Below are 16,181 nucleotides of genomic sequence, written 5' to 3'. Positions count from 1 at the left end.
GGCAGAAGGAACAGGTGAAACAAATACAAAGGCTGAGGATGGGCAAAGTAACTAATAAGCAATAAACAGAAACACAGACCAAGCAAACCTATAGACAAATGGGGAATAAGAAAATTAGAATAATCATGACTGAAGTAAACAGAGAAACTAGAGGGAACATAGGAACAACAATAACAACGTAAGAACAAAGAACCCATAAAGAAAACCTTAATACAAAAGTAAACAAACCAAACCACACTGACTGAATTAACTGGAAAGGAAACAGAAAATAAACTAGTAAACAAGAAGAGTGCAAAGGAACAAATAATAAAACACAATTAAACATAAAGATACTAAAGAGAAATAAAACTAGAGAATCCAGGGAAGACCAAGAACTATAATAATTACAATAATAATAAACCATACAAAGTAATAAGAAAACAACCATAAAAGAACTTAAGAAGTAAACACTAGGAGGCAGAAGAGGGAGAAAAGAAAACATGATACAAAAACCAAAATAGAAACATCTAAGCAAAAAGATAAACAAACACAGAGCCACAAACAAAGTCCAAAAATGTCACTCCGTAACAAAGAAAATTTGATTCCTTGTCTTTTGCCAACTGAAATGAATGGACTGATTGCAGGTATAATCCCACTTTACTTTGTGTGCATGTTGATTATTCACTTCCTAAATCCACAAGTTAAGCGTCTTCTGCCGCAAACAGATGCGTAGGTACATGTCATGGCCTTGTCGGCACGTTACAGTGGATGTGTAATTACTAAATTAGAAAGAAAATAAGAGATTTTTCTAAAATGCAGAACAGATTCAGCAACACCACCAGAAATAAGGTGAATAGTTTAAAAAAAGAGCTTGAGTTTGGATGGTAACCTAAATTGGTTCATAGTGTCATCAATGACAAACAATTTGATTATTATATTTAATAAAAACTTTTAAAAAAGGATCAAATTGTCATTGATCTGTGCTTCTGTTACACTTTGGTCTAGAGCGAAACATACACCAGCAAAAAGTAATCAACAAAGGAAGTAAGTGTTTAGCTGACTGTTTTAAAATTGCTCAGATGCTGTTACTGATAACTGGTAGCATGTTATGTTGGGGACGCACCTGAAAGAAGCCATAAGTTTAGATACGAATGCTAACAGAGGAAACAACAAGCAGGGCAGCAGCTGTACAACAGGATGCAGCAAAGCTGCACCTGTTGTCACTCCTGTACATGTTCCAACACAAAGAGTGTACACCCCCGCTCAAACACACACTCATCACAACACGTTTGTGCATGCACCTCCTTGTTGCTGGGTCTCTCCACAGTTTTTAGTACAAACATGGCAGAACAGAAGTACTTGAGCATCCAAAACGCCAGGTCCGGAGTGTTTGATGTGACCACAGTGGGAAACAAGGAAGTGAAAGCAGCAGCTGGGGACTTGTGAAAAAACTCCCAGTGGCCATGACGAGACAGCAGTGAATAATGCTTTTAGACTTGACTGAACTGCTAGTGACCTAAATGAGTGTGTCCCAGAACACAGTTCCTACTTTTAACGCACTTAATATTAAAATAGATCATTGCTGCTAAACTCAAAGACCACAGGTGGATGCCACATGGTCTGCCTGTCCACAGAGAAAATGATCAGCGAGGAGTCTCTAAAGTTTTCATCTTACGCAACATTACCACTCTCTTAAAATGAGTCCTTAAGTTTTCTTATTGTTTAAGTTAATGCATGTTGTCGGTGCCCCATATGGTGCATCTGTGTGTGTGTGGTGTGTGTCGTGTCGTGTGTGTTTGCAAGGAGGTGTGTGAGCGTGTGGATGGTTACTCAGGTCGTGCAGTGTAAACAGTGAATGCACCTGTGTAAATGACACAGAGAGCCGTTGTGTTTAGCTTGGAGGCCATCAGGGAATAAGACATGTTGTGCAAACTGTGTCACCTGGAGAGAGCAACCAAAAGCTTTGGCTGGGATGGCCGATGTCGACAAATCTGTCTTCAGACAGCTCTTGAGCACCTGATTTAGAGCACTTGATTAAAAAAAACTGTGTGTCACTGCTCATCACAAACCCGACAGACCAGCTGTTGGGGATTATTTACAGGCTATTGGTAAAACTGTGTCAGCTGGTGATGGAAGCTGGAGAGACAGTTCTTTCCCACCAAAACCACAATCAGACAACCAGTTTTCATCCTTCTCAAGAGATATTATCTTACACTGCAAAATATTTCAAGCAGACAAAGCTATCAGTGGGAGACATGACATTGGGACACAGATATGAGTCATGAATAACTGAAACACAATGGAACCACAGATTGGAATGGTGGTGTTGATGTATGTTCATATGTTCTTGTGTTTGGGCCAAAGGCTTTTGGACAGGATAGAATTTTAGTTATAAAGTGTTAGATTTCCTTTTGCATAATTTAATTTCTGTCAGACCAAATTGACTAACACAAGGTAATAGTAGGTAGGCTGAAAAATGCAGCTACTTTAACGTTGACACTTTCTGTGCCCCTTGTGTTTTTCCTTTGTTGAATATTCCAGTTATGTCAATTATGTGTTCGTCTTCTGGACCAGCATTCTAATGTGCAAACACACGGTCTATGGCAGAGCAAATAAAAACCTAAATACATTAACTTTCACAACAAAATAATAAAACTAAAATTACCTTCATTTTAACACCCATGAGAAGTCAAAAGAACAAATCACTTTACAGCAAATTCCCCGATCTTACCAGAAGTTTCACCCACAACCGATCGCCACCACCAGGAACAAGGTGGATATGGTGTGCAACAGAAAAGCACAAGATTTGTACACATTTAAAGTGGATCCGTTTGCTCAAAGATTAATTTTTGGTTCCATGCATTACAGTAGATGAATGAAAGATGGTGGATAAATTGTTGTGGAAGAGGGGCTGCATAACCCGCTGCTTAAAAGTGGTCTGGTTGGATATATTGGCTGATATAGAAGCACAGAATGCAGTGTGCTTCAAGACATTAGCCAGCCAAGGCTTAGAACTTACCTGCAGAAAAAGGAAACTACAACACTGCATTTTTCTGCTAATTGATTGTCCCTTGGGTAATCAGAAAGATTCATCATGTTCTCACAATGGATGTGACTCAAACATGAGAAACTAGTGAAAACATGAGAAGCCAGGGTAGAAGGTTGAAGAGTTTATTATAAAATGTAAACAATTAATAGGTCTTGTGTTCAAGCTGAAGTGCATATTAGTTATTCTAATAAAGAGAAAGCAGCATTAGTGAAGCTCAGGTAAATGATGCAGACAGGTAGTCCAGGTAAGTAGGATCAGCAACACCTCTCATGAAAGTAGCTTTTAATTTGGTATGCCTGTCTGGAAGAAACAGTGACAAGCTGGTATGTCCATTTTAGAATTCTAAAGCACACAGAGGCACTGGAACTTAGGAACAGGGAATAAAAGCAAGAGAGCTTGATTACCACAACCAAGAAGGAATTGTTGTGCAACTGGAGCAAAGGAGCACTGATCTCAAATACTCAGCCATGGAATGGTGAATGACCTGTAGGGTGATAGTGTCAGCAATGAGACATCCACCTCTCCTTAACCAGTACAGTAACAACTGGTTACCATGGAGACTGAACATTGATTGCAGGACAGACATTGCTGCTAACCAAGGAGTCACACTGATTTATTTGGCAATTCCCTCTGCTTCTTTGGTGACAAAGGACATGACAGAAGTGGCTCCTCTTCCTGCTGTTTCATCCCGAACAGCTAAAGGAAAACTTTGCCTCATCAATATAAAAGAGAAACACAAGTTTAATTTTCTATTTTTAATACACTTGAAATGATAACTTAATTAATGTAATTTCAGTATTAACATTTCAGTCAAACCTGTTTAGAAAATGTTTAAACATGTAATGAATTTACTCCTCAATATTGCCATTGTTTTAATGCCCCAAAATACTGCTGACTGAAAAGCATTGAAACCATGAGAAGAGCACTACTTCAGTAATTTAGCATAATTTGATGTTATCATTGTTGTAATGCCACATGGGACTAAAAGGTGTTAGCTCGGGTTACTGAGAGTGTTGAAATGTCATCACCCCCTGCAACTTGAACCACCTCCCAGGAAAACCTTTCGCACAGATGTGGACATCATGCAATTTCCACTTTGTTCGTGCATGCTGCATTGAAGCCACACCACAAGAGGATGCTGATGAAATTCTGCTCATGCAACACTTACTTCACTAGCACTTTGCTTCTGCCCTAAACATGTGTTTGGAAAAACTGACTGTGTTTCAGTCTGTTTGTTGCCTCTTGCCTGTGTAGCCACAACAAAGAAAGCTTCACCTGTCAGGTTATCACCCATCTGGTAAGCTAATGAGGCTCTGGTTACCAAGCCTTAGTCCCCTGTCACTACAACTATAAGCCTTTGGGGAAGTTAGGTCAGAAAAAGCCTTATTTAAAGAAGTAAACAGAGAGGAAGTACAGTAGAGCAAATGCAACAGAAAACAAGAAAATAAAAAATGCAAATACATGCTATATGTGTGTGTTTTGAGTAGCTGCAAATCTATACATGTGTTAAATGATTTACACACCATTGACTGAAGACTTACAGGATTACTAAGCACAAAACGTCAGATAGCTAAACATTTCTCAGCTATATCTTTCTCTCCACTATTAAACGGTTGTTTAGAGGAAACAAAGGGGTTGCGCTGAGGCCTGAAACTCCTGGAAGTGAAATGATGTGGGGTTTCAACATTTTCATAATTAGTAAGGAGTTCATCTGTACGTAATTTATTTATGTATCAATCCAGCTGCTCTGTGAAGGCCTCAGAGGTTTGTTAGAGAACAAGCACCATCGACCAAGGAACACATCAGACAGATCAGCGAGAAGGTTGTGGAGTGATTTAAAACAGAGGTAAGTCCCCAAACAAGCTTTGAACATCTCACAAAGAACTGCTCAATTCATCATCCAATAATTAAATATATGACACATACTGCTGGAATGAACTGTGACACAAGTGTAAACCCTCTAAGACATGGCCATCTACCTAAACTGAAAAACTTGCATGCAGTGGATTAATCAGAAAAGCAGTCAAGAGGCTAATCATAACTCCGGAGGAGCTGCAAAGATCAATAGCTCAGGTGCAAGAATCTGTCAACAGATCAGCTAATGTAAAGTCGTCTTCCATGTGCCAATCCTGGCCATTATGGAAGTGTAGGTGGGACGCAGGTTTTGCTGAATTAAAATCATAAGAGGTCTAGTTTACTGTTTGTCACCAACTAATAATAAGTTAGAGTAAACATGTGAAAGAAGTAGCTCTGGTCAGATAACACTGCACATCACTCTGAAAACGTCATTACGGTGACACATGGTGTTGGCGGCATTATGCACTGGGGGCGCTTTTCTTTATCAGGAAAATGGTAGCTGGTCAGAGTTGATGGGAAGATAGATGGAGCACAATACAGTAATATTCTGGAAGAAAACCTGTTGGAGGCTGCAAAAAACCTAAGATTGGGGTGGAGGTTCACATTCCACCAGGACAACAAACCTAAACATACAGCTAAAGCTACAATAGAATGGTTTACATCAAAGCATGTTAGAATGGCCCAGTCAAAATCCTGAAAGTCCAGGTCAAAATCCAGGTGAGAATATGTGGCAAGCCTTGAAATGTGCTATTCACCAATGCTCTTCATCCAATTTGACAGAGCTTAAGCTAAAGAGGAATAGCCAAATATTACATTCCCTGCTTGAGTAAGGCTGGTAGCCTTTCAGCTGTAACTGTAGGAAACATATTACTACTATTACCACTTTGTGTATCACATAAAAACCAAATAAATCAAACTGAAGTTGTGACATGTCCAAAATCTCACGGTGAATAAGTTTGCATTGTATGAACACTGAAATAATTCTATGGTCCAACAAGCTTAAACAGAACAATTTGGCTACAACAGAGCAGAGAAAAGGGGGTATCTGAATATTTGTATCTATAAAAACCACATTGATACATCAGCTCAAAAAAAGAGCAAACAACACATTGCTTGTAACTAAACATTATACAAAAATCAAAAGAAAAATCTCACAGAAATCTGATATTTTATCACCCCTATTCCTTGGAGATAAACAGTACGAGTGGGTCATTGCCACAGCTCAACTTGACTGTTCTTGTTCTCATCCTGCCACTATCATCTTCGTGTCATAAATAGTTTGTGCTACATGTTACTTGAGGAAGGCTACCATCAAAGATTCATATCAATGATTTCTTTGAAGTTGTCCCTGAACCAAACATTGCTGCACACATGACTGAGCAGAACAGCAACATCCCATGGCAACGGAAAACAGAGAGCCAGAAAGAGACATGGGAGAAAAGGGGAAAAATACCAATTTAAATTAATTTAGGCCTTTCGGTATTCATGACAAAGGAGAATGTGGTGGTTCCCTTAAAGTGTGGTATATTAAACCTGAAAGGCGTGCTGAGGTGGGTGCCATCTCAGAAAGAAAGAAAGAAAGAAAGAAAGATTGGTATGAATGGATAGATGTTTGTTGTGTGGCGCCAGGCAGTCTGGGGAGGGCTGCTCAGTGAGCGGCTGAGGGAGGGAGGTGAGGCGGCCTGTAGAGCGGAGGAATGAAGGAAGTACAATAACACAGAGATGGAGTGACAGTGAACGCTTCAAAACCTGATTTTCCTTTGATGTGATTTTAAGCAGTTTTTTATAAAGTTACAATAAAACATGATCCAATCATGAGGAATACTTCATCGTTGCATATGTTGTATTAAATCCGATTCAAACCGGCTATAGATTGAATTAGAATTGTGTAAATCTATTTTAACAACCGAAAACATAAACTTCAAGAAATTCGAAACAAGTTTGCGGAAGGTTAAACTGCAATTTAAATATTTATTTACTTTTTGAACCTTTCTTCGCAGTAATTTTTCTTCTTCAGTGAAAATGTTCAGCGTGAGGAAACGCAGATAGGATATTTGCGCAGGTGTTTCATTTAGCCACTGTCGCAGCGATCAATGCGAACGTGGCGGTGCGTAATTACGCATCAATAAGTACGGCTGTTAATCTGAATCTCATCGGACGTAAAGTGTGAATATATCCGATCTACTGCAGGGTGCCTCTGGACAAAGACATAAACTACTTTCTTTGACCAGTTATTCTATAATACGCTTTTGTCACTCTCCTCTTCTATGTCGGATCGGTGTGTTTCCTATAATTCCTTTCTCCCTCTCACACACACAAACACACACCTCCGGCAGATAGGCAGCCCACCGCATCGCCCACAGAGAGAGACACGCCCTTTTCTCGGCTCCGCTGTCGGGTCGGTGGGCATCGGGCTGCCGGTGATTGACCAGCTCCTCTCCCTGATCTGTCAGCCTGCTGCCTTGGCGCCTCCCCTCTCTATAAATGAACGAAGCCTATTCGACGCGTTCACAGCGCGCCTGCTGAAGTGAGAAGAACTGGAAGGCTTCGCGGGATGTGTTGACAGACTAGAATTCCGCCTTTTCGTTTTGGTTCACTCTCGGTCTTAGCTTGTGTTTTCATCGCTGCAGTGTTATCTTAAACAGCTCCCGTTAGTCTTGTTATTGTTTTACTATTTCGCTGCCTCTGTGTGAGCCGTCGGTTATCTAAGATGAAGGCTGTGACTCCAGTCCACCCCCAGGACTCCTCCTCCTCATCCTCCTCCAGCGGCAGCAGTCAGCTCTCCATGCACTATCTGTCGAAGCAGAGCCTGAACATCGCCCGGTGCAGGATGGAAGAGGAAGACCTGTTTTGCCTGCAGTACGACATGAACGACTGCTATAGCCGCTTGAAGCGCCTGGTGCCTACCATTCCGCAGGATAAGAAAGTGAGCAAAGTGGAGATCCTCCAGCATGTCATAGACTACATCCTGGACCTGCAGCTGGCCCTGGAGACGCACCCTTCCCTCCAGAAGCAGCAGCCACAGCGGACCTGCCCCCCAGCAGCCTCCAACCCTAACAGGACGCCGCTCACGGTGCTCAACATTGACCACCATCAGGTAAGCTTTAGGCCGTGGGGTGATCCGTTTACCTCCGTGTGCCCGACTGCCGTCCGCCTCAGACAAAGCGCGTCATACCCGTTATATGACATTGTCCTTCCAATGCTGAAAAAAAAAAAGAAAGAAAGAAAATGGGAAAAAAACGCTGAGCATCTATTAACGAAGCCTTAAAAATGTGAGCGTAAAAAAACGCATTTAACGTGGGCTCAAGATTGCACACTTGATTGCGGGCTTTATGATTTGCATGATAATGACAGTGTGTCAGAGGCCCACGTTATCCCGGGATTGGTGAAGTGCCTCAGCCTGCAGTCCACTCCACTGCGCACAATAGGGCCAATTTGTCATTCAATAGGCTAGAAGAGAATTGATTATGGAAGAGATAGCTGGTTAATACCAGACTCAGTTGAATATAATTAGTTTTTCTTGATTTAGGCCTGTTTTTACTCTCATTCTGAAAGATTCGTTGTTTTACATCATGTTTTCCTCACTGTTTTTCCAGAGGACATCAATAGTGAAAAAACCAGAGGACTCTGTTCTATGCCGTTGACACATCAATGCTGCATTTGGTAAGTGGACTTAAATAATATTAGAATAAGAAAGTCTATTCAATTTTGTGTGTTTTTATGAAAATTGCTTTTAGTTTTATTTTATTACAAATCATTAAAAAAAACAACAACATAAAAACGAATCCGGGCCTTATAAATCAGCACCACCGGTGGATTCTTCTTTGACCTGATGACTGTTGTGTAAATAGTGTAAAGCAGTGAGTCTGTATGAAGCCAGGAGATGTCAGGTAAAATAATAATTGTTAAACATGCAATTGCCACTAGCCTCAGAGGCAGCTGTGCTTTGCGCAATAACTGTCAGTGGTGTAGCAATCTGAGAATAGAGGGTTAAAACCTCAGCTTGCCCTCTCTTTTATTCTCTCTCTCTCTCTCTCTCTCACAAAAACACACTTTCTGTCTCATTCCTCCTGCTGTTTCTCTCAATCTCAGCTCCATTGAAGCTGCAGGGCTGGCTTTAAAGCCACATTCTTAGCTGTAAATCCAGACACACCTGGGTAGGACTAAAGTGTGTGTGTCTCTCACTCTTCCTGAGAGCTTTTGGCCGTCTGTGGCCCGTGTTACCCAACGGCCAGAGGAGCACTGTGGTTGTTGTTTGACCTGGTTTGTTTTGGGTTGTTGATCAAGCATGGCCTCTGTTTTGTCGGTGGCGCCAGTCAGTCTGGAGTTCTGCAGCTCAACCTCCCTCCCTTTTACCTCTATTCATCCCCTCCACAGGTGTGCAGTCAGCACAGAGCCGCTCCAAAAGTCAGCAAAGCTTCGCCAGGAACTCACCCAACTGGAGGCACAGTCACAAGAGGGATTGCAAAAAACCGCAGGAGTAATTAAACCCAAATAAAATCACTTTTTAAAATCTTTTTCCTTCCTAATGTTTATTTTTTTTTGTAATCATTATCATTGGTTCTGAGGAAAAATGGACGCTTCCCTCTCTCCTTCTGTCTGTTTTAAGTTCTTTCTTGTTTTAATGTTTTTTTGTTCTTAAAGTGTAAAATCATCAATTCCCCTTATAGAGGTTTTTTGTTATTGTTGTCTTTGGAAACCAATTTGCAGCAGCTATGAAAACAGATCGTGAATTGTGTTTAAATGGCTCCAGTTTAAAGCTTTACTAAACTGCGAAGAAAAAAAATCATTGTATATGTTCTGCACATCTATTGTTTAAAATAGATGATTTGTGTTTGAAAAGGGACACCATCCCTGGTAATTTAAAATGTTTGATATTGTAAAGAAGAACAATTCTGATTTGAGACAATTAAGCTTGTAAATACAGAGACACAAATGTTCTATTAAGGTATGTGAAAGGACTTATATGCTTAAATAGACTATTGTAATTATAAGATATTTTTTATTGAAAACTGTTGTTTTTTTTGGCAGTTCTGTAAATATTGTGTTTTCACTTTAGTGAACGAACGTGTTTATGCTCTGCCAATATGTCCTCACATGATGATATCATTAAACTCTTTGCAGTGTTTGAAATATTTTGAAATGTAGCATGTCAGGCTCATTGCAGAGATGCTGATTGTGCACTGAAGCAGCCCCTCTTTCTGCGTTGATGCGTCCTCCTTTGGCTTTGTCCTGAATTGTTTTATTCTTTTTAGCTCTGGCAGCTCTGACTTGCTCTTAGAGAAATATTGGTGTCTTGAAATTGTCTTGATTTGATTCTGTTAAAATGCACACATGTTAAAAATGAAATCTAAGAGCACTTCTGTAAGGAAAAATCTCTGCAGCTCACCTTCTCTGACTTTCTCCTTAAGTAAATGATTTAGTCTAGGAAATCATTAAACTGTGGTTATGAATTGGTGTAATACTTTAACAGACAGGCAGTGTCCGTGTTGACCTGAAATGATTGTCCTGCTGGAGGGTTGGCAGGATTTATCGGTGTAAAGGAAAAAAAAAACTTTGATGACTTTCAGCACTGAATTTACCTCACCACCCTCCTGCCAATGCAAGAGGGCACTTGTCCGTTATGGTCTACTGCACTGTTGGACTTGACCTCTGGCTTGTGAGGAGTTGATGAAACAATTAAAATTTCCCAGAGAAACTGTGTTGTGTCATGGTTTGTCCTAACTGGGCATATTAATGTATTTGCTTTGAGTTTTTCACTGTGCAAAAATAGAAAGGAAGGCTAAAGTTCTTAGGCCAACATGTTGCTCTAGCATGATCTGTGACAGTAAACTCCCCAAACTTGCTTTACCGGATCCAGACATCAAGCTTGTTGTTTTCTCACCTTTCCCTTAATTCCTTCACACACATGACCACGGTAAAAAAAACAGATGGCAGAAAGGCAGGTGTTTCGCCTCTCAATGGGATATATACAGTGCATGTCATTTATTCAGCTTCTATGCCAGCTTCTGCTGTGATTGTGAGCCAGGCAGGGACAGGTTAGCGGCATCAAAGTGTACCAGGGTTTTTAAAGGTTACTGTTTCAGAAAGGCTAAAATATGTCATCATACTGATCCTGTCGTATAATTAAAATATTTTAAATCAAAGTCCATTGTGGGTTTTTTTTTTTACTATACAGGTGTTAAATAATTTTACCCTGTGACATTTTAAAATAACTGCCAGATATTGAAGGCTGGGGGTATTGTGAGAAAAGGAGCAAGATAACAGAACATGACATGTTTAGACATAAAATAATAATTTCAGTCAGGGCAAAGTGTCTGCCACTTGGTTTTTAAAATGTTTTTTAATGAGATGCTAGAAAAATGTTTGGCTGTATAGAGCAGAGAGAAGCACATTATTGCCCCTCCCCCACCTATTGTTGCCAGTCAGCTGACTGAAAGACTGCAAAACTTGTCCCTCGATTACAAGGACACATTTGGCTGTGTGGAAATATGGCTAGTTGGGAAAAAGACTCCACTTAGCTAGCTGTGAGTGGCATGCCTGTTAAGTAGCCGACTGCAGCTAATATCAGCTTGTGGTCCTCTATAATACACAGAATGAAAAAAAACCACAACATGTTCTGAGCAACAGGCAAATTAACCTGAAAACTGCTGTTTAATGTAGCAGGTATATATCTTATATTTATCCTTAAGTCTATGTATCAGAATCAAATTAATAGTAAAAATGTTCAAAATAAATACAAAGAACTTATAGCTTCTATAGTTACAACTGTAAGAAATACATGTTTTTTAATAGCAGTGTTTCTTTGGAAAATAATTTAATCTTAAATATGTTTGTCTGAAATTGGGAATTTTTGCTAAAGGTTATATAATGAACCTATAATACTGAGCAAGTTTAAATTAAATTATTAATGGTTTATAAATTGGATTATACACAGAACCTGGTAAAATAATTGTTTTAAGCAAATAAAAATGGAAATGAAATCCATGCTGCTAATTGCTCACTTTTATTTTACAGAAAAGAACATGGTATTCCCCTCATGAACTGCTGAGAACATAAATAAGCTTTTCAAACACGCTTTATATGAAGATATTTGATATTAGGGGGAAAGAAACTGAATACAACAGAATGAGGACAGAAGCCAACAACAATTTCAGCTGTGTTTCAGAAAATATTATTACTCACATTTTTCCAAGTTGACCTCAGATACAAGCTTATTAATAACTCATCTTCCTGCTGCAGGGAGGTTTTTTAATGAAGAAGACTGAAAGCAACATGAACATAACCAGATAAAGAAAAAAGGTGGTAATTGTTTTAATTAAAAAGAAAAGAAGCTATTGGATGCCCACTGAGGTTTTAATATTTTAAACATGACAGTCATTCTTGAGGCCTTTGTGTTTATAGAAGCACAAATTAGAGCCAGCTGGATTTTGTACTGCTTTTGGTATAAAACTGTCACAATTTTAAGGCTAGTGAGTTTTCATGCTTTCAAGTATCTAAAGAGACAGCAAGTAAAAAGGAATGAGGCATATTTTAGTCATTTATTTTTTACCTATTTTTGTCCCTTAATGTTTAGCTACATAAGAGAAGTTCCCTTTTCCTTCGTTTCTCCCATGCTGCACAGGTTTTTCTTGCAGATAGAGTCCCACGTCAACATCCCCAATGCGGGTTAAAGCGGCTGCTTGACACCAACAAGCCTGGTGACTGAATCACACTGTGGGTGCTCCAGGCACCTTTCAGAAGCCCCTCTCCACTGTGGCGAGCTGTGGAAAAGCAGGCCATGCAGGCGACCTGTGTGTGTGTGTGTGTGTGTGTGTGTGTGTGTGTGTGTGTGTGTGTGTGTGTGTGTGTGTGTGTGTGTATGTGTGGGTGTGTGTGTGTGTTTACAGCCCACACTAAGAGAACCTGGCCTTGATGCCCTTGACAAGTACTGTCCTTGTGATGTGAAATGTGAGTGTGTGGCTGTCTGCTTGTGAGTGATAAAAGGTTAAAAAGTGTGTAAAAGCACAGGTGGCCAGCTTGACAGTTAGGCCTTCCTGATATGATTAAAGATATTCTGGGTCTCAAAAAGGCCTAACAGTTCAAACTATGCCATGACAAAACACTTACTGACTTATATTGTTAATTCATTTTCACAGGAAATGCTTCATTTGATGGACACATCAAGGGTTACAGTGGACAGTCACCAGAGCTGAAGCTATTGTTTGCTTTTAAAGCATATTTTTCACAAACACACTCAGACTTGCTGAAAATCTGTACTTAAAGAAATTTCTTGTATTTATCATACTGCGCTGATTTCAACGAATCGTTAATAAAATAGACAGTTATAACCCGCATTCCTTGGTAGAAACATGTAAAATTATACTACCTGAACAACAAACCACTCTGAAATTAATTCTACATGTATGTCTGTCTGCAATGTTGTTTAAAAATAAGTTTCTAACAGAGTTACAGAAACAGGACAGGTGCTGCACAATGAATAGGTCTAATCCTCTTCTTCTCCATCCAAACATGTTGCCAGAGGCGGCCTGAGGGATAGTCAAACAAACATCATTAAGGCGACCAGGGCAGCAGAGGACCTCTGAACCATCAAAAATACCAAATTTAAAAAATGTACAAATTATAAAAAAATTTACAAATTATTAAACAATTCTTAGAACATTTTAATTCATTTATATTTTTAAATAATTGACAAGCTTCTTTGTGCAAACATATAAGGTAAAATTTTCATAGATTATTGTAAGTAGAGTTATAGTTTAATGCTACTGCTGTAATTTTAATCATTTCCGTTTCTTGTATCTGAGCTGAAGGTCACATTTCATCCACACTTCAAAAACAAAAAAATCGAAAAGAGAATTTCCATAGGTAATTAAATCTGGTCCCTCCATCTTGACTTGAATGAGTCTGCACTGAAATGTTGTATAGTTTGACTTCAAGAACAAAGAAGTAAATCTATGGAATAATCAATCTCGACAATGGTTTTACAGTTTTTGCCTTAAAATACACTTGATGTGAATATTTAATAAATAATGCAAACTGATTGGCTTGTTTGCCATACAACCAGTTTAAGATTAGCTCAATCGTAAAATAAGACACATAAGCAGGCTGGTGATGCGGCGGCTGCTGATCTCCTAAACTAAATTCGGTTTGGGCCCTATTTAACCCTGGCCCAGCCCTGTATGTTGACAAACTTTCTCTACAGAATTTCTGCATATAACATAAGACAAACAACTCAGGAATCCTGTACACCCTTCTTTGTCCTTCCGTTTTGGTTTGGTTCTGACTGAAATGATTACCTGCAGCCTTCTCTTCCTTGTGTGTGGGCTCTTAGCTCCAGATCGTGGGAAAGCACCACATCCTGTTTGATAAGAGTGTCCAAACTAAACTTGTCAGACTGCTCTCCATCCTCGATAGAGGGAGTAGACAGGCAGGCCCCATGACCAGTCAATCGGAAATGTCATTATGAACACAGTATTATTACTAACAAAACAAGGGGATTAGTGGAGCCAGTTGTTTGCACAGGTGTGAGTATGTGCACTTTCATTTTATGTATGTGCATCAGTCAGGATTTGCTTAAGGTCTTTTTTTTATTAAAGCTATTTAAAATCTGTAAAACTTTCTGAATGAATCGTACACGTCATTAACCACCCCCTCCTCTTCTTGGTTGGACTGGAACCACTGAGAGGAAGAAAAACAAATCAATTGCTTTCCTTGCAGAAACAGAAACAGCCAGCCTCTAATTTCACAAATTCAATGCAAACACATAAAGCGAGGATGCTTGCCATCGCCTCTGCCTTAAATTAACCCTCCGCATATGTTAAACTGCAATAACAGGTTTAGCCACGGTGTCTCGCCTCCTTCTCTTCCTGATTTAACTCCACATTACAGCGTTCCACGGGGGCCTATATCCCTGCGTGTTAATCACTGCTCTTCTCGGCGCATAGAGAAATATATGGCGGGTGCTTGCAGAGGAACAGTAGAGGACAAAAACGTGCTCGCTCTTGGACACTACTTGATTACAGACTAATTGGTCTAGAGTGATTAAATACCTCATCCTACTCTCTAATTGCAGCTATTTAAAGCAGCTATTAGCTTAAAATCTCTGCCACCAACAGCCGTTTACTCATAAACAAAATGGGAGATGCAGCAATTCAACCTGTACCTTCAGATTTAAAGAGGAGCATAGAGCTATGTGCAATCACCAAGCTTCACATAAGACCTTAATGTTAAAGCTCATTTTTCCACACATTAAATTAGATTAATTCAGAAAGATTTGCAGTATTTCAGTCTCCAACTAGCAGATGTGCTTTTTTAGTCCTGGCTGATTCGTTACAATTATACAGTGCCAGTGCTGTGAAAAAGTATTTGCCCCCTTATAGATATCTTTTGCATTTTCTTTTTTTCTCACTCTTATATGTTTTGGGTCACTAGACAAAGTCTAATCTCATACAAAGATAACCTGAGAAAATGCAAAAGATTATTTAGTTTATGAAGGAAAAACTATGCAAACCAAACTGGCTCTATGTGAAAAAAAATTGCCACCTGTATTAAATCATGAATTAACTGTGGTGAACCAATGTCACTAGCCACACACAGGCTTGATTAATGCCAGACCTGTAGAATCAGGGCATCAGTTCAACAGAACCCATTTGACTACGGGAAGTAGGCTAAAAAGATATCACAAAGCAACACATCATTACTCGAAGAGCGCATCGACCCCTCATCCAGGAGGTCACAAAAGAACTAAGAGTAACATCAAAAGCGCTGCTGGCCTCACTTGAATAAGTTTATGCCATTCTTCAGAATTCAAACATAAGAAAAAGACTTGGCAAGGCAAAATATTTTTTATTAAGACTTTTAAAGAAATATTCTGTGGACTGACAAGATGTTACACCTGCCATAAAATTTACACAGCATTTCAGACACAAAAAAAGCATCATACCCACACTCAAACTTGATGTCAATGTATTAGGGATGGAATACTTTGCTGCTCAAGTAACCGGACAACTTGCTGCAATTTATTGAACAATGAATAATCTCTAGTAGAATGTCCGAAAGGAGAGTGTCCAACCATCAGTGTGTTACCTTAAGCTCAAACGCACTTGGGTTATGCAGCAGGACAATGATTCAAAGCATACCAGGAAGCAGTGATGGGTACACCTAATGAAAAAGCTTTGCTAACCCATATTCTGCTAACTAAAATATTAGCTTCGCTACTGCTAAATCACTAATTAAACAGATAAAACAATGAGCAAAAGCTAACTGCTAATCGCTAAGATGTCTGTTAGTCACCTTC

General features: G+C 39.5%; 1 protein-coding gene across 1 annotated transcript; it reads left to right on the top strand.

The window, feature by feature from the left end:
• Positions 1–7,290: 7,290 nt before the first annotated feature.
• Positions 7,291–11,031, top strand: id4 (inhibitor of DNA binding 4). Its single transcript, XM_047362079.1, has 3 exons — positions 7,291–7,982; positions 8,482–8,548; positions 9,263–11,031. The coding sequence occupies exons 1-2, from the start codon at positions 7,596–7,598 to the stop codon at positions 8,527–8,529; spliced, it is 435 nt and encodes a 144-aa protein (XP_047218035.1). The 5' UTR covers positions 7,291–7,595; the 3' UTR covers positions 8,530–8,548; positions 9,263–11,031.
• The last annotated feature ends 5,150 nt before the right edge of the window (positions 11,032–16,181 follow it).

Source organism: Girardinichthys multiradiatus, chromosome 3 (genome assembly GCF_021462225.1).
Source record: "Girardinichthys multiradiatus isolate DD_20200921_A chromosome 3, DD_fGirMul_XY1, whole genome shotgun sequence".
NCBI lineage: Eukaryota > Metazoa > Chordata > Actinopteri > Cyprinodontiformes > Goodeidae > Girardinichthys > Girardinichthys multiradiatus.
Note: the sequence above shows the minus strand (reverse complement) of the source record. Positions and strands in the feature narration are given on the sequence as shown.